General features: G+C 40.2%; 1 protein-coding gene across 1 annotated transcript in view; it reads right to left on the bottom strand.

Moving 5' to 3' along the window:
• The window catches only part of ppm1e (protein phosphatase, Mg2+/Mn2+ dependent, 1E), a gene marked incomplete at both ends in the record, with an annotated part of 31,925 nt that overhangs the window by 2,412 nt on the left and 4,215 nt on the right, over window positions 1-25,298 (bottom strand). Inside the window, 4 exons of the mRNA XM_079171866.1 lie at window positions 116-259; window positions 1,245-1,433; window positions 2,346-2,545; window positions 4,448-4,569. Of these exons, the coding sequence (XP_079027992.1) occupies window positions 116-259; window positions 1,245-1,433; window positions 2,346-2,545; window positions 4,448-4,569 (655 nt within the window). The remainder of the gene's footprint in view (window positions 1-115; window positions 260-1,244; window positions 1,434-2,345; window positions 2,546-4,447; window positions 4,570-25,298) is intronic.

Here is a 25,298-nt window from a genome sequence, read left to right as displayed (position 1 = left end):
TATTTGTTAAGAGGACTTTCTACAAGCTAAAAGCATGAGAGACCATTCAGAAATACAGTCGTCCTCCCAGACATCTGACGAGTACACAATACGATAGATATCATGTGAGTGTTACCTCTCTGTCTGGTTTGTGTGGCTTCATCAGCTCCACCGCTTGTCCTTTCCTGACCAGAATGACCTGGGAGTCTCCCAGCCAGGCCACGTACAGCGTCCGACCCCGCAGGAACGTCACCACGCCCGTCGTGCCGCAACGCAGGCGCTGCCAAACACGGACACACACGTTTCAGTGTTAAGCTCACACACACACACACACACACACACACACACACACACACACACACACACACACACACCAAAGCAGCAGCTGCAACACGCCTACACTTCATCAGATTACTAACTGGTGAAAAGAAAGTCCATATTTGTGTTTCAGAGGGAAATAAAGACACAGATGGGATCAATATGCGTCACATAAAACATAAAACATCCCCAGTTCCTGCTGGTGTTTATTGCTACAAAATGATGATGTATTATTAATCCACCCAGTAGTAAATAGAGTAATTACAATTAGCTCCACCTTCACCATCTGTAACATTAAAGTGATGAACTCATTAATCTATCAATTATTGTAATCCGATAATATAATATTATATCATTCTGCATATTGAGTACTTTTGGTACTTTTGAGACAGACAGACAGATGTACTTTAATAATCCCTAATTGTGAATATATTGAAAGTATTAAGTATATTTTGATGCTAATACTTTTGTAGATTTACTTGAGTGCAATTTACTTGTTTACAAAGTATTTCTACACAGTGGTATTACTACTTTTACTCAAGTAAAACATTTGAATACTTCTTCAACTACTGCCGTTAGATTTGACGCCACCATTGGACACCACGTGCGTTTGATCGCCCGTTGCTCTGCTGCACTCTGATTGGCTGTCTGCCACGTTCTGATGTCGTCATTTGCACAATAATTGTTATTTGTCATGTGAAAAGACGGACAAACAACAAAACAAAGTAGTAGTAGCAGTTATCACAGTAGTCGAAGCGTCAGTAGTAAAAGTAGTACTAGTGGCAGCAGTAAGCACAATAACAGTATTAGTATTATTAGTAAACAAATACGCTACAGTTAACATATTGTTGCGTTGCATAACCCACAGGAGTACAGTGCTCAGTCCTCTGTGTGGTCTGATGTAAATACATGTGAACGTGTTTTTCTCCTCCTGCAGAAGAGGTTACCTCTCGTGAGGCCTTCTTCACGAAGCGCTCGTCGGTGACTCTGAAGGCCCCGCAGAGCGCCTCGATCGGGTCCTGGTTGAAGCTTTCCTGTTTGACCAAGTTGACGTGGAGGTGGTTGGCAGCGTAAATGGCCGCGTCCACGCCGCCGTGGCCGTCAAACACAGCAAAGTAAGCCTGTTCCTCCTGATCCTGAGAGACGGATCCAGTCACACGACAGGGTTAAAGGTCAACTAACACTACAGGTGTTACTGCAGGTTAAAAACAAAACAAAACACGTCGCGGTAAACCAAAGACAATAGTTGTTGATTGTGCAACAGTGACTTTAATGCATTAATACCCTGACAACAGGAGCATGTATGACAGAAATACACCCTTTCACACTCACCTCCAACTTTGACTTTGTACAAATACAAGTACAACTACATCTGCAGGCAGGTTTTCTAAATTTAACAAAAACGTTTTTGAAGAACATAACAAACTAAATTACAAATAATTGACATGCTGGAATGCGACACACTAGTTTGGTGTAATTTGTAAAATTTATCGGCAAAATAAATGATTTGTGGCAACAACTGAATATAACATTTGCGACCAATTTTACAATTATTTTTACTTTTATAACCACATATGTTGTTCTTATTCACAGAGCTAAACTGAGCAAACCTTCACAATAATGTTTCAATCAGTTTAGATTGACGAAGCACACAGCAGTGTTGTTAACCGTGTATTGTTGATGTTTTTAGTGCATGTTGGTGCATGTGAGCATGCCTCGCTGGTTCGCTCACGGCCGCCACTCTGCACCGCCTTCTTATAGCAGTTACAGCTGATAACGCCGTCTTGAGCACCAACCCACCAGTTCCCCCTCAGGTAAACACCGTGAGCTCCGTCAGCAATTTTGACGTAGTTTGCACTGTTACCGCTGTTAGCTGCTAGCCGCCGGCTTAGCCGTTGTAGTCAGCCGCGTAAAGGCAATCGATATGCTCATAATTTGAACAATTAAATGTTGTTGTACTCCTCTCTACAGACGGAAAATGTTTAAACAGATATTCAAAATATTTTAAATTATATATAAACAATAAAATAGGCAATGAAAATATCTACCTGAATGTTGAGGAGCGTGTTGAAGTCGGGGATGATGACGTGCTTGTCCTCCATCTTGCGCCTCATGTTCTTGATGGCGTGGATGGACGTCTCGTAGTACGGCTGTGGACGGCGCCGGAAAGGCAGCTCCTTCAGCCAGAGGCAGCAAATCTCAAACAGCCTGTTGAACACCAGCCAGGCCAGCTTCACAGACTCCATCTCTAACACACGCACACACACACACACACACACACACACACACACACACACACACACACACACACACACACACACACACACACACACACACACACAGAGTCAGTCAAAGAGTTTCTTTATCACGTACAAGGTAACTAAGTCATAGCTCCACGTAAGTAACGATTTATGGACATTTTTTAGTGATTTAATTTAAGAGATATTTAGAACGAATAATAACGATTATTAACGCTATAATATAATATATAATATAATATATTTTCTGTATTAATTGATTAATCGTTGGACTATGAAATGTCACAAAAAGAGTCCACAGTGACGTATTAAAATATGTTGTGTTGTCCGACCAACTGTACAACTGTAATCATATAATAATACTTTAACTGAATGCTGTAATCTTTAATACAAAGATTTATTTCCTTTAATGCCGCTATAAACAGCTGATTATAAGCATTGTTAGTATTATATGACTGCAAATTGTGTCGCATGTTATGTGAGATCGCTGTCACTCACTTTAGAATGGACTTAACTGAATGACTGAAAGCACTAATAATATCAGAAATGATAATAAAAAAATGATTACTACTCATAATAATAACAGCAGCAGTGGATATAGATGGTCTTATACAGATTCATAATATCACTTCCTGAACAGATTTCACAATCAGCTGATGGATTTATTAATAGCTTAGCTTTTTGAAATTATGCTAAAGTCACATATCTGCAGTCATAACATCCTGTGGTTGGTCGTACTAACCGGGCGAACAGATGAGGTGTGAAAGCACCCTGAATTAAGGCATCGGCATCAATTTAAGGCGACTTAAATACATGAGGCAGCATGCAGCAGGCGGACAGTCAGACAAGGCTGTTTTGAGAGATTTCAGCAGGTAAATTTTGTGTAAAATGTGAATTATATCTTTGAAAATAACACCCCACCCAGGGAGCTGTTTTACTTTTTCAGAAGCTGTCATTGAGAAGTTAGTGGAACAGAGGCGGCTCCATGTCTCTGTGATAATAACAAAGTGCTGATGACCTACTAACGTTAGCTGCAGGTGTAACAGTCTCTGCCGTCTCTCTCACGCTGCTCTCCCAAATATGGTGTCCGTGAGACAGAGACAGGCCGGCCTATACGCTGTGTCCCGTTTCCTCCCTTCGCCCTTCTAAAAGTACATGGACGTCAAACAGCGCCTTAAATGTGAGACTTCACTTCAAGGCTTACCCAGAACACCTTGCAAAACAGCTGAAGGTAAAGAACAGCAGTCGGGTGCAGTGAAGCCCCATCAAACAGGCTGTTCTACAACACAGGAAGTTGTTACTGTAAGAAAGCTCACACAGCGAGCAGCAGGACGGTTTAACCCTCAAAGTTGAAACTGAAACTCTGACGTACTTGTACTTAAGTTTACATGTTCTACTCCTAATAAAGAGGGAAATATCGTACTAAAAACCGTAGTTTCTATAACTGTCTCCATGCTACAGAACTTATTCTTTGTTAGTGATAAAAAACGGAATAATATAATATTGTATGTATCTATGTATCAGTCTAGATTGTTTTGGCTGATACCTCCAAACACTTTTAAAGGGAAAACTTTTAATGTTTAGTACATTTTGAGGTATTTAGACCACCACTATAATGAGAATATGATTAGACAAGATCCTGATGATCATTTTAATGAGAATCTGTTGGCCTGTCGGTATGTTTTGATCCGCCCTCTAGCGGTCAAATACCACTTAATGCAGCTTTTTGCGGGGGAGAACTGGGACAAAGCCCTGGTGGTTAGATGCCTGCTGTGTAAGTGTGTGTGTGGGAGACCTAATTTGACTGTGTGTGTGTGTGTGTGTGTGTGTGTGTGTGTGTGTGTGTGTGTGTGAGTGAGAGAGTAGTCTCGTGGACTCCCCCGGGGACTCACGTGGTAACGGGTCAGCTCCATCTTCCACAGCCTTATTGAGGTGGTGGATGGAGAGGTCGGTCTGCAGGAGGCTGTCTGCTGTGGCTCTGGCCAGCGCTGCAGCCAGGGAGCACGGGCAGTTACTGTAGTGGGGAGGGGAGACGACACAGTTTATGAATGGGTCAGGAAGAAAAATCATATTAGGATAATCCTCTCTGGAGATCAGCGATGTCTTCCATCATTAAGCCGGTTTATTTCACTGAATAACAACGTGGTTCTGCTGTTCTTAGCGCCGTAACAACAGAACATAACAGTACAGAACAGACCGAGACATTGACATGGCAGATGTTATTACTGCTATATTAAGCATTTACTACAGTATGTCTGGTGATGATAACAAATTGCGATACAGAAATGTCAAATATACAGTTGAGGTAGTCTTCATTAGATGCAGTAGTTTGTCCACGAGAGCACGGACAAGTTTGTTGTTTTTTACCTGTAAAATGTCAAATACATGGCATAGCTTGATCTATTTTCTTTAAAAATAATTTAATGCATCCTTACAAGAAATCTTTATGTCAACACAAGAGTAGGGATGCACCGATACTTATATCGACCCAATAATTACTCAAATAGCTGGATTGGATATTGGTTAAAATGGCGCCGATCTATTTAATTATATACTGGAATTTTGACCAATTTGTTGCTGGATTTAAAAGGTTTGCCTTTGAATTGTAAGTCCTGCTAATTTTCAAGACTTTTTTTTACCAAGTTGCCGGTGAATGATGTTTTATTTTATTAATAAATAAAAATGTGTATCTGTTTGTTACATGTTGTCCTAAACTCATAGTCATAGTGCTGCTAGATGAAGAGTCAGAAGATTTCAGACATTTTACTGAATAAGTGAAAACTCTGACCAGCTGATGGCACTCAATGACAAATCAGAGGAATCCTAAAGTAAGTAGGCTTTATCCGCTGGGGACCATGAACGTCTGGATGGAATTTCTTGGCAATCCATCCCATAATTGTCTAGATATATCAGTCTGGAAATAGTGGAGGACTGACCAAGCAAATAATGGACCGTTCAGTTCCTTGAGCCAAATGAAACAAATGTCGACAGATATATTAAACAATACGTGAAAATTTAAGGCCATGGAAAACAAAAACAAAACAAACAAACAAAAATGTAAAAAACAATTGGATTATCTGAAAAATGAATTGGCACAAAGCTGAAAGACATTTTGAAAGACAAATAAAAAGCTTATTCAAACAGAAGCAACATTTAAGATTGATATCCCATGAATTCCATCCCTGGGTAAATGAAACATCAACAATAAGCACTCTTAGCACAGAATATTACATTTTATCCTTTGTCTTTTTTAAACTGAGTTAATTTAGGACTTCCTGTTCGACACAGACATCCTGTCAGCTGGAGTGAGCTGGTGCCAGTAGTTTGTACCTTGAAGAATAAAAATAAAAATACACAACAGCTCGGTTTGAGTGCAGCGGTACAGCAGCACATCTGAGAGCTGAGTGTGCTGCTCCTCTTAAGGTTAACGAGAGTGTTGAGGAGGAGGAGGAAGAGGAGGAGGAGGAGGAGGAGGAGAGTCGTTTGAAGGACTGAAGGCTTTCTAGATAACTGGGTTTCCTTCCAGATGCTGACACTTTGCAAATAAACCCTGAACTGACATTGACAGCTTATAATTAAAGGGACAGTTGTTGTTTTTTAAAATGTATTACCGACAGTAGACGGAGTACCAGCAGGGGAACAAAGTCGTAGTTTAGACACCTAAAAACATCAATACCAGTGTACACTATATTTAGAATATTCTGCTTTACCTTGCTGTCAGTAGGCAACCAGTACCTGGCCAACGCTTCAGTGCTGTATGATGTAAAATAACTATTGACATATTTATTCATGTCTGTCCAATATGGTAATTTGCTGCCAGTCACACCCAAATACTTTCTTCTTAGTACATGAAGTACAAAAAAGTTCAGGCAGGTCTTCGGAGGAGTTTTGGTGAAGTGGCTCATGAAACGGTCTAGTAACAGGTCTCAGGTCAGGTTAGCAGGTCATAATCAAGGTTCCAATCAGAAGAGAATACCCTGACCCTTTTCTCGCATCCATTTTTTTTGGGGGGGGGGGGGGGGGGGGGGGGGGGGGGGGGGTATTTTATTTTATTTATTAATTGCTTTATTGCCTAAATTACCGTTCGTGATAGCTGTAACCCTTTCAGTTAGCTTATGCTAATTGCTACCATACTGACTGTTGTTATGAGTTATGTTTAGGTAAGAGTGCATTAAAGCGTCTGTTATAGTGAATAATTACCGTTTAAACTCTAACATACATAAACATTTATTAACATTGCCAATCATAGAGATATGCAGCTAGTTTTACTAAAATCATTCGGTACATTTGTCATTCTGTTAAAACAAAGTGCATCCAAAGATTTACCCACGGAACCATTATCTTTTTAAACTTTTATTTCATATTATTATACAACTAATAAATGTAGCCTTTGCTGGTTCGTGTTCATTTAAAACGTAGCAGTGCAGCAGCTCAATAACACGCCGGATGGTGTGATGTTGCACACTTTGAAATAGTCATTGTGGTGTATTTAATTACTCTGAATTGAGTACAACACAGGGACGTATTCCACGATTAAATGTTTGTGTGTTAAGTGTGAAAGGGCCTCTGTGACTCTTCTGTAAAAGGACATTCAACATTTTAATTAATGAAGCTCTGCTCTTAATAACTAACAAAGAGAAGATGTTTAGATGTATGACTGTGTATACTAACTATACATCATTCCCCTGATCTTTGCATTGGATTCTGGTTAATTTTAGTATTTGATTATAGACTGTTGGTTTCACAGCGTCTCTCTGACGTGCGTCGTCATATCTGGGTCTGCCAGACCTCTTAGCTCATCTGTTAAACATGCAAAGTTGGTGAAACAGGCAGTGGGTGGAGAAACAAAGCCTCCACAGTGTCTTTCTTGTATAAACGCTCTCTGTGCTTTCCCAAAGAAACGTCCAGAGTATAAAAAAAAGAGGAAGTAAAACCAGCAGTTAGTTTGTAAAATACTTACTAAACTTCCTGTTGAAACAAAAGCCTACACATTCCACATGAAACTAGATCTACTGCTCTGAATAATACATCATTTAGCAACACAGCAAAATATAAGTTTTAATATGAACCCTTCAGAATAAAAGTCTCAGTTGAACCACATGTAGGATTTTACCGGATTTTGGGATGCCGATTTATAATTTAGCCCAACAACATAAGCAGAACTTAACAAGCAGCTGCCAAAGTAAAGCATTTGATTACCTTGTTTTGTGTTATTTTGTGTTATTTTGTGTAAACACTAAAGGTCTCTGCACGGTGTTTCCCTTTAAGTTAAACTGCTGCATCTTGCTTTGCATTTAGTCTGCATCTCTCTGCCGTCGTCGGTACGTTGAAGTGTTGGAGGAAGTTCAAATGTAAATATGAGACACAACAGGGAATATTCCTCTCTCCATAGCAACCGCAGAAACTACAAATAACTCCACTGACGACCATCTTATATACAGAAATAGTTAAAATTACTCATTTCAGCCTCGGGATGTATTCGTTTTCCTCATCGTGCGTGAACATTTCAACAATAAAGAGTCAGGGATGGACAGTAAGATCCAGTTCACCTCACGATTTAGGACTCGTACCGACATTCAAGGATTTAAAAGGTGGAAAATCTCCATTTTTAAAAATAGCCATGGTCCACATGACTCATGGCAGTCCTTAGATTTATATTTTCTAACTGCTGCAGAAACCGTCGGCATCAGAAATAAGGTTATCTCGTCTTATAATTCCTTTCCTCACTTGAAAAACTTGTTTTTTTTGTCGGGTCCTTTTATTTTTGTTCTCAAACTGGGTCGTGGGCTAGATAGAGACATCAGGAACAGAGTGGTTCAGGCCTGCCCCCATAATGCAGTAACCATCGGAACCTCCTGAAGATGTGGCAGCTCTATGTGTGAAGTACGTTGTTATTCTTAAAGAGGTGGAGCATGAATCTAATCATCACTTTAAACATATCTGTCGTACAACAGCATATTAGGGCCTTTGTTAGTACAAAAAATAAATAAATTAGCAAGCCGGGGGTAAGATTCCAAGAAAAAACTAAAAAATGTCCGAGATTAAAGTCGTAAATTTATGAGGAAAAACTCAGATTTACGAGATTAAAATGTCTGTGGATATTCTCTGAGATTAAATTGGCGGATTTACGGGAAAAAACTCAAATTTGCGAGATTATAGAGTCGAGAATTTATGAGTAAACCATGGTAACACCAGCTGTCTGAGTTGCTCCTTAAGTAGTAAACGGTAAGAAGGATCTGAAATTTCAGAAAATATCCACGATTTTTCTTATAAATTTACGACTTTAATGTCAGAAATTCTGAGTTTTTTTTCTGAATATTGCCTCCTCCCCCGACAATTTATTTTCTTCTTGTTTTTTCCTACAATGGTCCAAATACGTCAGGTGAAAAAAATCTACCGTGACGCGGAGAACACTGGGATGGATGCAGGGTGGGTGGACGCTGGGTTAACTTGGTGGTTATTTTGATCCAGCTTTAAACACAAAGAGCTCAAGCTTCACCTTTACTGTCACAGTTGTACTTTTTGTTCTGCAGTATTCTCTATGAACAGAGTGTTGAATAACTATATTTAAGGTACTTGTATGAAGGAGTTTTTATTTTATTTTAGATGCATAAGGCTCGTCATTGTCTTGTTACTACATTATGCTAAATATTATAAAAATAAAAAGAGATGTATATAAGAAGTGAGTGTGCCAAAGATAAAATAAGAAATAAATAATATAGAGATCAGGAGATGAGAGTCTAGCCTCCATGTTTCCATTCATAGAAACGTTTTCCTCTCTCAGTCCTCTCTCTCTGTCTATCGCTCTCTCTCTCTCTCCCTCTCTCTCTCTGTTATCTCTCTTTCTGTCTCTATCTCTCTATCTCTCTCTATGTCCTCTCCCTCTCTCTCTCTCCCTCTCTCTCTCCCTCCCTCCCTCCCTCCACCACTGGCTGCCCTGTGGGGGTGGATGCTGAGCTCGGAGCCTCTGATTGGCTGGCAGGTCACACAGGAGAACGCGCGGCGCACCAATGGCGGTTCCCTGTGGCTCGTGCATCACAGTGAGGTCATGTGGGGCGGAGGAGGATTAGAAGGAGAGCTTAATCTCAGTTCACACCATCGCACTGCAACAACACCACCGACGAGAGGAACGACACAGCGCTGGTTCTGCTGGTTCCACCGGTCGTCTCAATCAGACATGGGTAGCGATGGAAGGAGACGCTTTTTACCCCCAAACTCCATTTTACAATGTGTTCGTTCTGTCCATCTCTCAATTACTTCACTGACTTACATCAGCTCTGGTGAGATGCTACACTGCATTTCATTGTCTCAGTGCTCGTACTTGTGACAATAAAGTTGAATCTAATCAAAAGTGATTCTCAGGGATTCCCACGGTGACGTCTTCCAATATCTTGTTGTGTTGACAAAAAACAGTCCAAAACCAAAAGATATTCATTCGACCGTTACTACGTTTACATGCACACTAATATTCCATTATTAATATTATTAGAATAAAACAATATTCCATGTTCGATAGGGGTCGTGTAAACAGCGTTTTCCTTTTTGGATAATCCAAATTAGACCTTATTCAAAGTGTAGCATTTTCAGATTAAGACATGTGGGATATGCTGATATTGTTTAGGTTTTAAGAGCATTTTTTAGATATGCATACAGCACATTATGAATATGCATCTTAATTGGGGGGTTTTAATGGCGGTTTTCGACACACTACCTCCTTCCTTGTAACCAAAGGAAAGCAAAACGTTTGCAGAGATTCATGTTTACACGTAAAAAGCCCACAAAACTGGTCGGAAGGAAAAAAAACACTTACATTTAGACATTATGAAAGAAATGTAAGTTATTTAAAGGGTGTAGCAGAAGGATGTACATCGTTTAATGTTACTCCGAGAATGCACGGTTGCACGTAAATGTTATTTTCATTAGCCATCTAAACGGCTTTGAGAGCTTAAATAGGGTCAGTCTCAAAGGCTTTTACTTTGAATAAATGTCCCTTTATGTCCCTTCTACCCGACGGCTGTGCCTTCGTCCTACGTGTGGGTGTGAATGGGTAATTGGTTTGATGGACAGGTGGCACCTTGCACCCTGCCATCAGTGTGTGAATGGGTGAATGACATGTAGTGTTAAAGCGCTCTGAGTGGTCGGAAGAGTAGAAAGGCACCATTACAAATACCATAACACCGTGGTGATGAAGCCTGTGGCCCACTCATGAAAGTATGGAAATATATAATTAGCTGTCTTACAAACTGGGTTCCTCTCTGTGGCGACGTTCCCTGATAAAAGCAGTTTTTCTCCTTTGCATTCACACAAAAACATTAATTATGGACTCAATTCTGGAAAACAGCAGGGTAGTTTGGAGTTTGAGACGCAGCCCGAGACTAAACTCTGAGCACGATTCCTTCATTTTTACTCAAAATAATATTCTAAATCCACCAGGACTTCCATTTTGAGGATTGCCTCTTTAAAAGGCAACTACAGCAATATTGTCTTTTTCAGAACAAGGGCACCAAAAAAACCCAGAATATTTTGTACATATGAACATAAACTTTGATATAAAACAGAGAAAAGCATTGAAGAAACCGACGCCAGAGAAAATTAAGTATGTATGATTTTCTTTTTTTTTAAATGACATTGATGATCAGAATAGTTGTAGCTTTGACCGTTTTGGAGTCAGAGGTGGTTCCCTCCTCTTCCTCCTCATCCTCCTCTTCCTCCCTCTGTCTCCACCACAGCCGGGTGCTTTTGTTCTCCCGTGTGGAGCGTTCAGCTACAACAATCGTGCAGCGAAGCTCCGACAGGCTGCTCTCCGGGTGTACGTGTTAGCAGATGACTCATGCACGCAGCCATGTTGTTTTTGTTTTTTTTGCTTTTCTACGAGCTTCTTCTTTTGTACAGAATCAGCCCCGGCGTGGAGCAACAAGGTTGTTTCCATAGCAACACAGAAGCCAGTGACTGACGGTTAATGGTGTCGGTCGTCCTGTTGCCAAACACACACAACGAGCTCAACATTGAGCCTTTGATTCTGGGCTCCAGTGGAGGTGAGGATCCACACGAGACGTTCCTCATTCCTTGTTCCAAGGAAAGGAGGAAAATCCTAAATCCTCCGGCTATATCTTATTATTTATTTATTTATTTTTAAAGATTTAATTCCAGTGTGTTTCTAACAACTGCTGTTATGTGAGCACAGCATTCTCAAGAGGCCATAACAGGATTACGTAACACCAAGAGCGGCAGTAAATCAGAGCATTTCACTGCTGCATCGCCCCTAAGATGGCTTTCAAGTGACTTTGATGAATTAATTTGTCTCCTCGGTCCACTCACACACACACACACGCACACGCACACACACACACACACACACACACACACACCATGTGGCGCTTTAGTCTGTTGCTTGGCTGTATCTAATGGTTAGCTGTAGGAATTCACTGATGCTTCATCTAAACTAAAATATATCTCTTTTTAACTCAAACAAGAGTCAAATCTTTTTGTTCCTGCTGCATTAATGTGTATGTAGCATGTTTTTTTTAATTAGTTTGATCCACATTAATGCATCATATTCTATAAGATCATCACATGTTTCACATGACATCATGACATCATCCAGAGTGAGAATAATCTTTATTTACTAGTTTAAAATGAGCTCCAGCTACAACAGTAAAACGCTGCTTTTATAATAATCTAATCATAGAATATATATAATAGTAGAACAGTCGCAAACATTTTGATACTTTTAAGACTCAAAACTACATTTTCCTGATAGTACGTACTGAACATTTTCAATGCAGTATTTTTTACACTGTAGTACTTTTACTCAAGTAAATGTTGTGAATACTTCCTCCACCACCGTGTCTCAAAACAAGCTCGTCTTCATCGTTGTTGGACCAGCAGATGTCAACAAAAAAGTGTGTTCTGCCCTCTCAGCAGTTACAACCCAAGTACACCTTTTGGATGTTTATTTTTTATTTATTTTTTCAGAGCTCTGCTGATGTAACACCAGTGCACAAATAAATGATGGAGCGACTGTGACTGCAGACGTCACAGAGTGCTGCTGCCTGCACTTGCGATGCCGCGTTCCACTTAACGATGAAGTGCACAATGTTGGCTGCAGAGAGGCGTGTCTAATCTGCCATAAAAACCTGCAGTACATGAGTGTTGTGTAGGCCGCGGATCTACTATTTCAACAAGACTTCACAGCAGCTGGAGAGGCGACGCTCTGCAGAATGAGGCGTTAAAACTGTGCATGTGTCATGTTTCTTTTTTGAAATTGTTGTGTGTCTGTTGTAGTGTAGTTTCCAGATAAAAGAGCCTCCAGCCTCCACACAGAAGCTGCATGTGATTCCCTGTGAGGTTTGTGAGCAGGCCCAGCGCTGCTCTGCACAAAGCCTTAAGGCGCTGTTATGTAATCCACCAGCTGGATCATTGGTGGATTGGTGAGAGCCCCATCATGTCCTGACCTGAACCGTACCTACGGAAGCTCCTTTTAAAGTGAACCAATTCCACATGATTAATGAAACATTAGTGATGCCATCGACTCCACGTTCACGTAACACAAAAAAACAGTTAAATTTACAGCTGTAAATGTATAAAAAGCATGTTCTTTCTCACCCTGCATGTTTACTTTTTCCATATTATGTCCCTGTGCTTTAAAGGAATAGTTTTGGGATACACCCTCATATTCAATGTTTCTGGCGCAATTAGCTTAGCATAAACACTGGAAGCAGAGGGAAACAGCTAGCCTGGCTCTCTTTCAAACAACCAGAGACGTCAATGTTGATTTAATTGTCACCTAACTTTCGTACTTAAGTAACGTCACTTTCATAATTGTTTTAACCCAAACCACGATCTACCTTTCCTGTGAGGGAGGAAGTTTATTTTGAAAAGACTGTATGCTGGACTTTCATTTTGACTTAAGATATCATACAAACCCTCTAAAAGTCAGCAATTGTATGAACTAGCTATAGTTGCTAGTTGCGATTGTGTTTTGGTGCTGGTCAGGTCGTGCACAGTGGATTTTAAAGTTGTTTTTCTTTTCTTTTAACTAAATCAGTAAAGTTCTTTCTGCCTCCTGAAGTGTTTTTTCTTATTTTTTGTTTCCATTTCAACAATATCCTCAATGTTACTTGAGACAGAAACGCAGGACTCTCTATCTTACAACGTAGTTATCCTTTAGGTTTATGTTATGACCATCAGTTTCAATTAATTCAACTTTATTTAAAGAATCATTTTTGGTCTTTTCTTGGGTTTATTTGACATAAAAAAGTAAAGAATATCCTCCTCCTTGACCTGAACGCCTCTATTTTCCATCCTCTCTGCTGCAGCCATGTTGGTGAAAAACATCTCCTCTGTAATTGACTCATTTATCATTTATCACACCTTGATACGTCCAGCTCACCGCTGCCAAAAGAGTTCCTTCAAGGCCGTCAAAAGGGAAATGTTTGAGTGCAAAAAGAAATGTCACTTCAAGGCTCAACGTGCTGCCATGAGCCCGACCATCTGTTTTGAACGGAGTATATTAAGTTGCTCGCAGGATGAAGATGACGGTCGATTGTGAACCGCTCGCTGCACACTGACAGCAAACAGCTGTTGTGAAACGTCTCCTGAATCAATGTAACCTCGACCCCGTAATGCTTAACAGACTCAATTTAAAATCCTTAGTTTGTAATTAAAATCATTTAAAAAAAATGTAAGCAGCTCATTTCTTATGTAACCTTTCAGTGTTTTAGAGTCTGGCTGTAATGCTCAGCACTGAACCGGCTTTAGTCACTAAAGATTGTATACATGTGACTGTATATACTCCTTTTAAACATCATTTAATTCTTCCTTTAGTGCTACTTTTATATATATATTTTACTGTTTGTATTCTATTACCTAAATATTTGAATATCTGTGTTTTTCTGGAGCACTAAACTGCATTTCATTGTGCAATCCTGTGTTGCATAAAGACAATAAAACCTTGACTATAAAAACATGTCAAGAAAGTAGTCTACAGTGTTAATTCTGCCACTGGTTTTAGTCGTAGTCACATTTTAGTTATTTGATTATTGTTAGTTTTGACATTTGACATTTTAATCTCATTTTCAACGTGCATTTTATATTTGCGAAGCTTTTCTGTGTCATTTTTCATCTTTAAAAACATCTCATCCGGCACGTGTTCTGACTAGAATACACAAGTGCATCGGTTTAAGGACCTTTATTTGTACTTCAGGGTATATTTGTTATGCGGGAGATTCAACATTCCAGAGTTGAACGTTATAACGATACAGATTCATCAAAACCAGTGAAGTAAAACATCACAGTATCAACAATAATATCAGTTATTAGAACTCCTAACTCACAATCATTATTGTAGGTTAATGATTAAGTGGTATATTAATAACATCCCTAGTTGAGACTCAACTTGACAAGTTAGTTTAGAGATTTTTGGGGTTTTTTTGAGTGAGGTTGCCAAATTATGACACGACGAGATTGATCCAATAAAAGAGGGTCATCGTGGTTTTTATCACTGAGACAAAACAAACGCTAAATTCTTCCCAAAGCTCCCTTCAGAGTCTGTTACTGTCCAAAGATACTTGTACCTTTCTACACATTCATCAGCCTGCTTCCTTTCCCACTGAACACAAAGCCCACTAACACCCACTAACATCTGGCTTTTGTCTTCAGTGACGAAGGTTACAGTCAAAATATCTCTGCAGCAGTGACGGGTATTTATCGGCTCCAGCTCCCATCGGCAGTGGAAACATTAAAAAACTATTTTCCAGTCCAATGCTCTGTGACGCATGTTGAAGTGTGTATAGTAAATATTTAATTTGGACATTATATTATAATTTATTCAGGTGCATAACAATAAATATGCTCTCCTCAAAGCCTCCAGACTCCAGTCAGATAACGGTCATTGTTCCTCCCTGATCGTCGTAAAAACACACGAAACAGAATAAAACTCATTAGAACCGTCTTTGTTAGTCTTTCCACTACTCGGATATAAAAAAAAAAGAAGTAACCACCGTAACATTTCCACTCTTTACTATTTTCTTAGCAATTAAGTAAAGCTTTATTTATTTAAAATACACATTTACAAAGTGCTTCCTATTTGAAAATATGTAAAATAATTAGGTAAAAATCTGATTACAATATAAAAGATAGAACAATGAAAGACGGACATAACCGGTATGAACAAAAATAAAAAGGATTAGCTTATAAAGATGTTTTTTTAAGATTGCGAAGACTTTGGACCTTGTGCGGCTGCTTTAAGCTCAACTTGCTCTTCTCTCCACCTATCAGCAGCTTTCACATTCAGTTTTTCAAGGGCAGACAGGTGGGGATCCTGGACTAGAACTACTTTGCATGCAGCTCCACAAACATGTGACTCATCATTTGAATTATGGGCACCTTGTGTGAACAAAAGACTCCGGAGCAGCAGCAGCAGAGAGGAGTCGATCCATAACGCTGGAGGAGGGAAAGGAGGACACTGCACACTTTTCAAGGTCATTGCACTTCCAAAAATGGGGCCTCTCCAGAGTTGAAATTAATCAAGGCGCCTGTTTTTAGAGACGTCAATGTGAAGCACTGCTGAAAGACCGTTCATTACAGTCCAATGTTATAAACCATGAACCAACAATAGACTGCAAAGCTGGACTGTAAGTAAAAGTCCCCGTTTAATTCATCCAGTTTTTTTTAAATAGCAGTCAATATAATTACAATAACTTGTTTAACATTATTGGTACTGAGCCATGAACACCTTCTGCTCCTCCTCATTTAAATAATACCAACATGTATCCAGAGATTATTTCCATTCTACGGTTTGAATAAAATGCCTCTCATTGTAATATGTTCTGTACAAAGAGCTGACATATATACGAACATTTGTGCTCACAAGGAAAGACAACCTTATTTTTTATAGCTCAGCTTGTAGCACACGACCAGAGGGCTCTAGTTTCCTGTTTCCTTTTTGGAGTTTGCATGTTCTCCATGTATTTGCATGCTTTGCTCCCGGGTGCTCGGCCTTCCTCTTTAAAAGTTCTGGTGAACAGGAGGCTCGTGACTGTGAGTCTGTCTCTGGCCTCTCCACAGTGCATGCTGGGACAGTTAACTCCCCAGTTAGAGGAGGATATAGAGACAGAGGGCACTGCGTCACACTGTGGAGACCACGCCCACCTGAGGGGAAAACAATCTGTCCGTAACCTCCTGTTCTGCAGAGTGAAGGCGATGCTGAAGTGTCTTAAAAGCTGCATTCTCTCTAGTGTCCATCAGGGGGCGACTCCTCTGGTTGTATAGAAGTCTATGAGAAAATGACTCTACTTCTCTCTTGATTTATTACCTCAGTAAACATTGTAAACATGAGTTTATGGTCTCAATCTCTAGTTTCAAGTCTTCTTCAATACAGCATGATGTTCATTTAGTAAATGATGGTCCATTTAGAGTCAAATAGACCATAAATGCTTTAGGGCGGGGCTACACAGTGATTGACAACTTCCGTTCATTTGTCGTGAAAGGAACGGCCATAATCCAAGATGGCGACGGCGAAATCGCCAAACTCAAGGCTTCAAAACATCAGTCCACAAACCAATGAGTGACGTCACGACGACTACGTCTACTTCTTATCCACATGTCTATGACAAACGCCGACAAAATGCCTGTAGCTAGCTAAAAACGTTAAATCTCAGCATGTCAAAGGATTATTTCAGCACCATATGTCCACCAGAGCTGCAGTTGATGACTAAAATAATGACAGGAGGAGTTAGCAAGCTAGTGTTAGCTATGTGTTAGCGAGCTTCTGTGGTTAGCTAGGGCACGTGCAAACAGAATCCATAATAGCGTTTCTGATTTATCCACGTTTCAATATAACACAAGTAGCATACTGTCAGAACGCTTTAGCGTAACTTACAGAAATATATCGAGCCTAAAAATGCCATTCACATATTTTGATGAGCATTTTGAACTATCACATTGGAAAAGCTGAATGCTGAAGCTGAATTATTAAATATAACCTCTGCTTTAGATGTTTTTTTACTTTTTAGAGATGATCCGCTAAATGGATGTAGCAGAGGTTATTTGCTCCAAACCAGTTGATAAAAACAATCCTAATTTGCATTTTCCTTTTTGTGCAACATTTTAAAAGTTTGTAAGATATGAGAGGTTCTCAGCTAACAATGCTAACAGAGCTAACAACGGCCAAAGTGCTGACAGAGCTGACAGTACCTGACGGTGGGTTTACACAGCAAATAGTTGTTTGACGCCGAATTAATGCTTTGAATGTTAAATACAGCTCCTTTTTAAAATTAGAGATCGAATGGAAACACAGCTACTGTTTATCCTAACTGTTTCATGGCTGTACTCGTCAGAGGATGTGAATGAAATACTGCAGGCTCAACAGTTGTCAGTGGTGATGGAGGGCGGTCGCTGAGGCTTCCGTGGTAATCCCAGCGAGACACTCTGATTAAGGGATTACTCCCGCAACTAATTTCAAAGGCTTGGATAGAGCAGACCAGAGCCAGGAGGCAAGAGAGGAGAGGAAGTTGTTTTAAGGATGACTGGACTGAGAAACATTCTTCCAAGGACGGGGATACATGTTGAAGATGAAGCACCTTAGCAATGCTTCCAGCACTGACTGCTTTGTGTGCATTACCGTTGTGTTTCTAAGACAGGATGCCTCAAAGTCACAAAAAAAAAAAACTTATTTTAAGAGGAGACTGACTTCGCCTCAAGCAGCTTCAATTTTCAGAGGTGCTCTAGAAAACCATACAGTTACTCCCCAGAAAGCCTCAGAGGACGTATATCTCCAGAGGGATCAACTCTCCAGGCTTCATATTGCTCTGATTAAACAGTGGACAGACGGATGGTAGCGTGAAAAAAAAACTAGGACTTTCAAAAAATACCACGCAAACGCACTCTCTGTGTCGAAACGCATATGTCGACGTTCATTTAAAGCTTCGTCTGCTCACTGTGTCTTGTTTTTTTGTGTGTGGAGAAGAGAGGCAGCTTTTAAGAGCGGTGTCTCATGTTTATTACGTTTTTTTAAATGTACATTGAGTGTGACGAGAGCTGTATCCGTTGTCTTATGAAACTAGTTCAGCTCAAAAAAGGAGGTCACTTCACTCTGAGACGGTCCATGTGGGACTTCAGCGGATGAGCTGATTTGTCTGCCGCGAAGTGACAAAAACCGTCTAACGTTTGCTCGTTTTGAGCTCGGCTGTGTTGTGGATCATCGCTGTGGTTCGTACACACTCACAGTGCATCCCTCTGTGACATTGCTACCGAAGCATCTGCCGGGTCTGGTCTGGCCGTGACCTTTTGATGTTCTAAATAAAGCAGAAAAAGTGGAACATATTGTCAGATAAACTTGAGAGCGTGCTCCATGATTACAGCTTCATCCTGCTGGTTGAAGGCTAATAGACTCTTTTTATTAATGAACCACTACGTTCCACAACGTCGGAGACCTTTGTTGCATGTAGTTCCCTCTGTCCCTCATCGTCTGTCGTGTTCCTACTGTCGACTCTCTAATAAAGACATGAAATGTCCCAAAAGAATAACTTAAGCTTCAGGGAAACACCGTCACACCCTCAGATTCCGGAAAAGGTAAGACCTCGCTCCACTTCCGACCTGCCAACAATGACATTATGCCAACACAATTATGTTTTTGATTGAGCAGGAACGATTATATAAAGCTCAATGAGATGTGCATTAAACCTGCATTCTCTCTAGTGTCCATCAGGGGGCGACTCCTCTGGTTGTATAGAAGTCTATGAGAAAATGACTCATTGACTCAATGAAACATTATAAACATGAGTATTTTTGTTGCCTGAACCTAACTAAGTTGTTTCCTGTGAAGATGGAAGTTTATTTTGAAAAGACTGTTTTCATGTAAAGAGTGGAAATTGACACGTGTTGTTGACTTTAGTAGGAAAACGCACGAAAAACGAGGAGTAACTTTTTGTAAGATATCATATAAACGGTTGTATTAGGATACGTTGTTTTATTGCATTGCTGCTCTTTTTGACTGCGGCTCCTGATGATTTGGTGGATCAATGAAATTATTTAAAATGTGTATTTTATAATGCACTTACGGTTTTTGGGTTAGCTATTTCTCCTCTGCTTAGGAAACTTTCTAAAAATCACCCTCACTACAACTAGAGCAGCCTTATTCTAAAATGATTTGTGAATAACTTTAGTCCTGCTACATAGAACCATTTCTTCGTCACATAATCATAAATAAAGACAATAGAGGTGCACAAGTGGGAAACAATGAATATTCCGGTGGGATGTGAGGGATAAAAACACAGTTCCTCTGTAACTGAGGCATGTTATCCAGCTGCAGCGGTTCATAAGAGACGACACAGTCCCCAGATTAATAATCACGTTGTTATTTACAGGAAACATGCAAACACACACAGAGACGCCTCTTCAAACAAAAGCTGCAGGCCTCGATGTGACCTTAAAATAATTAAGGAGAACAAATACAAGAAAATGATATTTGAGGACAAAAACCGTGTACATGCGTGTTTCAGCAAGGATTAAAATCAGTACATAGCGCTCACACTATATTAAGAAATAAATCTCTCATCCCTATTTTTCATTAATTATCACGCATTTCATCATTAATCGACATCAGCTTTGTGCAGAGTGCTTTGTCATCAGATTTAACGCTGTTTTACTGCTCAAAAGCGGATTTTATTGCTCGTTAATTGAACTGCTTTTATTCTGTACAAATCGCTCCATGTTACTACGGATGAAATGGTCACTTATTTTCGAGATGCACCAGCAGCTACGTGTGAATGCAGCCCCTGGAGTGTAGGAGTGATGAGAGTGTGTGTGGGCAGGTGGACGTTAGCGCTGTTTTTCCTCTCAGCTGTGCAGCATCCTACTTTCTGCAGGACGGCCGGAGGGAAGTCCTCGTTAATTAAGCCCTGGAGGGTTTTGCTTGTTCCAAACAAAGCCGGCGCTCGACCTCGAACTAGAGGACACGACTAATAAAGGTTTAACGAAATTTTGGTCATCTTAATACAACATATTGTAAGCTGTGGGAGGTTGGGGTACATATTATAACTTTACACTGTATCGGTTGTATTGAAGGCAGCAAAAGCAAACAACATATTGAACATTTACCGTAACAAAAATAACACTTAAGTAACTGGGAAAAGCCCAAATCCATGTTGCAGTTTACAGTCTTCATTCTAAATCTGTCACCTGCAGCTCCTCGAACACCACTTACTCTTTTGTGTGTGTGTGTGTGTGTGTGTGTGTGTGTGTGTGTGTGTGTGTGTGTGTGTGTGTGTGTGTGTGTGTGTGTGTGTGTGTGTGTGTGTGTTTTTGTGTGTGTACATGCTTGAGTGTGTCGTGTGCTGGAGGAAGCCGGATCTACCCCCTAGTTCTCTACAGCTGCGGGAGATGTTACTGTTTAATGAGGTCTAGAAAGGCTCTCCCCTCAATTACTATCTATCAGCTCTGAGTGTGAGTGTGTGTGTGTGTGTGTGTGTGTGTGTGTGTGTGTGTGTTCTGTCATTTAACTCCCCCTCTTACTCCTCTTCATGTCATCATCAATTCATCAGCAGTCTGTATAAACAGTGTCAGTGACGTCGGACTGCCGAGAAGTTTCTTTATTCAAACTAAATCGTGCATTAAATGTAAAAGCGACCGATTAGTCGACTAAGAGGGGCCGTCTCTAGTACAACTAATTACATTTTCATCGACAGCTTGAAAAACTGGAGACACATCTAATACACTAAAGCACATTCGATGGCTTCACTAAGGCGTGTCGATCATCGGGACGAGGAAAAGGCAACCTGTACTTTGTAATTTTATTTTCATAGCATAATGCTTTTCAGTTTTATTGTCCATTGAGACCTTTAGCCTTTTGGTAAAGTGTTCGTCCAGAGTAATAAGTGTTCCTTATTTTTTACCAAAGTTTCCAGTGAGTAACATGCTTCCTCAGAGGTTTGTGTCTGGCTTTGACATTTGTATTACTGTCTGTTTAAAATGAACAGAAAAGGATCCTTATGCATTTGTTTTTTTCCTGCTGTACCGAACACGTACCGAACCGGGACTCTTAAACCCGAACCATGAGTTTGGGGTACACCCCTAGCCGGTACTGATCCCCAATGTAAACTAAAAGTTAATAAAGTTAAAGGTGTAGAGTGGACCAACAAATGTTATCTTTACTGTTCACTGTTGCTCACTGAGGTCTTTCAAACCTGTTGATCGTGTTGCCTTTTATATAAAACATGTGCGATTTTTGTATTATATTAAAAATTATGCTTTGTTTACATCCATTTTTTCTTTTTCACCGCTAAGTTTGTTGGCACAGCAACTGTTGGATGTAACAATAGTGTGAAATCAATGGCAGGACGGGAATTGCGCCACCCGCATCCTCATGCGTGATACAAAAGCCATAGAAACACTGTTCTGTCTGCCAGCTAAAAAAAGAACCATTTCTGTACTTATTGTCTCCGGAGCCTTTTAAGAGGCGTTAAGAACATCTGAAATGTGAATGTGAAACCAGTTTCACCCTCGTATCAATACGAGGTAAAAAGCTGTTTGTTTAACAGAAACTAACGACCGACATTAAATATCTTGGTCAGGATTTGGTCCGGCACAAGTCTCCATAGCAGCTTAACAGAGTCTCTGAACATCAGTCTCATAAAAGACGTTCCCTCATTGGGTGTTTTGTTTGAAGGTGATGTGAAAGTTCAGTGTGAAGAAGCTAATTAAACCCGGCAGGAATTACTCGCTACACTCTTAGAATAAAGGGTTCCAAACGGGTTCTTGCTGAAGGGCTGAGGGTCTTCCCAGAACCCATTTCCTTCTGAAGAACCCGTGTTTGAAGAAATGTTTTCAAGGGTTCTTTTTAAGAGTTACTTCCTTTTTGGAAGAAGAGTTCTTCAAGGGTTGCCCTCTTTAGGATTCTAGATGAAACCCTTGGTGGGTTCTAGATGAACCACTTGGATAATAAAGAGTTCTCCGTAGAACCACCAGGGACATTTTAGATAAAAACTTTGGAGTATAAAAGGGTTCTCCATAGAACCCCCTGGGTGAGTTCTTGTTAACACCCTTAGTTTGGAAGGTGGAAATGTTCTGGATACACCCGCCAGAGAGGGTTCAGGGTGGAAACAATACACCATACAAGGGTTGTCTATAGAACCTCTCATAGGGGGTTCTGGGTAGAACCTTTCACAGATGGTGCTAGGTATTAAACCTATATATTAGGTCCTAAGTAGTTTCAGGTGGAACCTTTACAAAAGGGGCGACTGTGGCTGAGTGGAGAGCAGGACCGTCTTTCAATCAGAGTATCTTATGGTTCTAATGATCCATAATTCCATCCTTTGCGATTAAAATAATAATTTAGCATCGAGCTATAAAGAGACTCTAGGATGAACCGGTCAGTCACGGTCACAGTGACCTCACGTCCGTTCTCACGATATCTCAGGAACGCCTCGAGCGAATTTCTTCAAATTTCTTATTTGCCTCCGTCGTACTGCTACAAGAAGCCGGGTTGAGTCTTTGTTGGCGTATCGCGGTCCCTCTTCTTTACACAACAATTTCACAATATTTCACACAAATATCTTAACAGGATGAAGCGATGACGTTTTGGACAGACACAGATGTAAACTGCAACACGACTGGTTGGCGGAGGCGGTAATTCTAGTTCACACAGCAGCATGATTTTAATCATACTTGGGAATAAACCCCTTCTCACACACACACACACACACACACACACACACAAACAGTCACACACTCAAAATCCCAGTGTTCAAAGGGAGTCGACTGCATCATCTTCTGTTCAGATGTGACTCCCAGCTGCCTGGAGCAAAATGGATTAAAACCTAACTGGCGTCATTTTAACACACACACACACACACACACACATGCATAAGCTACGTTCACATCCCCAAACTAGCACACCAAGAGCTTCACCCGCCCCCCATTAACACACACACACACACACACTCACAGACACAGAGGGGATCTCTCTTCTTGCAGAAGTCTATTATTAGCTGTTCAACCCAGAGACAAACTAATGACACGTTGGGATGAATCACCAGAGCTGTTGCCTCCAACTATCATTACTCTCAACAGCTACAGTAGACAGCCATGTAGGATGCTGGCCACCACACAAACATATACGCACACACTCACACCGTCAATCTGCTTCAAGACGCAGCAAAAGTTCTCATCCGTGATCGTCTGAGGCCCACGTGTCTGCAGGTTTTCCCTCCCAACGCTGATGAAAACCTCCTTAATCTGACGTCATGAACTCATCATTTTATTTTAAATCTGCCAGCATCAGTGTTTTCTCACCGCCATGTTTTATTTGGGATAAGCTCAATACTGTTTTAATACCAAGAAGAAAGTCTTCAGATCCTTTTACTGACGTAAAAGTACTGAAAATACTCCAGTAGTAAAAGTCCTGCATTGAAAATGTTACTTGATTAAAGTATGTAAGTATAATCAGGGAAATGTAAATGTCTCCTGGCATTCTGATATTATATATTCTATCATAAGACTATTATGACTCATGCATTAAAGTAAAAGTAGTATTTTACTGTTGTAGTTGTTTCAGATGGAGCTCATTTTGAACTATTAATTGATTATTGTCATTATGGATTAATCTGTTGATTATATTCTCCATTAATCATTTGATTGTTTGTGAAAAAAAGTCTAAAATGGTGAGAAATGCTGTCAAAATTAGTCCAAAGTGACGACTTCAAAGTGTTTAAGTCCAAACGTCAACATTATTACTAAGACATTAACATTATTAAAAGGAAAAGCAGACAATCGTAATTTGTAAAGTAACTAAAGCCGCCACATAAATGTTGTGAAGTAAGAGAGAGAGAGCCAGAGAAAATGAGTAAAATGTAACAACTTAATGCTTCATCCACTTAGGAAATCACCAGATAAGGGACAACTTTGTTTGCCTCATTTTCTGTAACCAGTGGAGCATTAAAGCATGGTGGAATTAGTTAGCTGGTAAGCTAATTAGCGGACAACTGGCTAGTTAGCTAGCGTACTACATCATTTGCAATCACAGCTTAATAGCCTAGAATATTTCTGTGTCTCTCTAATAAAGGCAAACAAAATCAAAGACTGTTGTTAAATAAAAAAAGGGTTTGTAGAAAAACATGGTTATTATTTAATTCTCAAAGTAAGATATCAAAGAAAAGATCAGTGGTGAAGCTTGGGTATTGCATATCTCAGTATTTGACACACTAATCGCCATAAATATGTCATTGCAACACTACCCAATTTTAATAAGACGAACAGAGACATTAAAGGATCAGTCAGATAGAAATCTCTGATGTTTGACTTATTAAAAACTCTGTATTTATTGCCATATTTTCTAAGCAGCACACACTCTAAAGAACATGGTGTACTGCTTTCTTTAGCTCTGCTGTGGTCTAAAGCCCTGTTATCAAACTGTCACATACAGCATGAAGAACGCCGCATTCAGACCGACTACAAAAACACCATTATTACTGTGCAAGGACACCTGGGATGTTACCCTGACAACTGAGCTATATAATGTAAGGAGGTGTTCAGGAGGGATCAGACCTCCTCGACATGTACGACAGCTTTAACTGGCAGCCGGCCGCCATTTTAACGACAGCATGAGTGATGCATTCGGTCGCGTATCAGCTCTTGAATGAAGGTTGATACTTGATCTGTAGTTCCCTTTTAACGAGTCTGAGTTAAAGCTGCTTCTTCTTCTTCTTCTTCTTCTTCTTCTTCTTCTTCTTCTTCTTCTTCTTCTTC

Source organism: Pholis gunnellus, assembly GCF_910591455.1.
Source record: "Pholis gunnellus genome assembly, chromosome: 13".
In the NCBI taxonomy this organism is placed as follows: domain Eukaryota; kingdom Metazoa; phylum Chordata; class Actinopteri; order Perciformes; family Pholidae; genus Pholis; species Pholis gunnellus.
The sequence above is the reverse complement of the archived record's forward strand: the minus strand, read 5'-3'. Positions and strand labels throughout refer to the sequence as shown.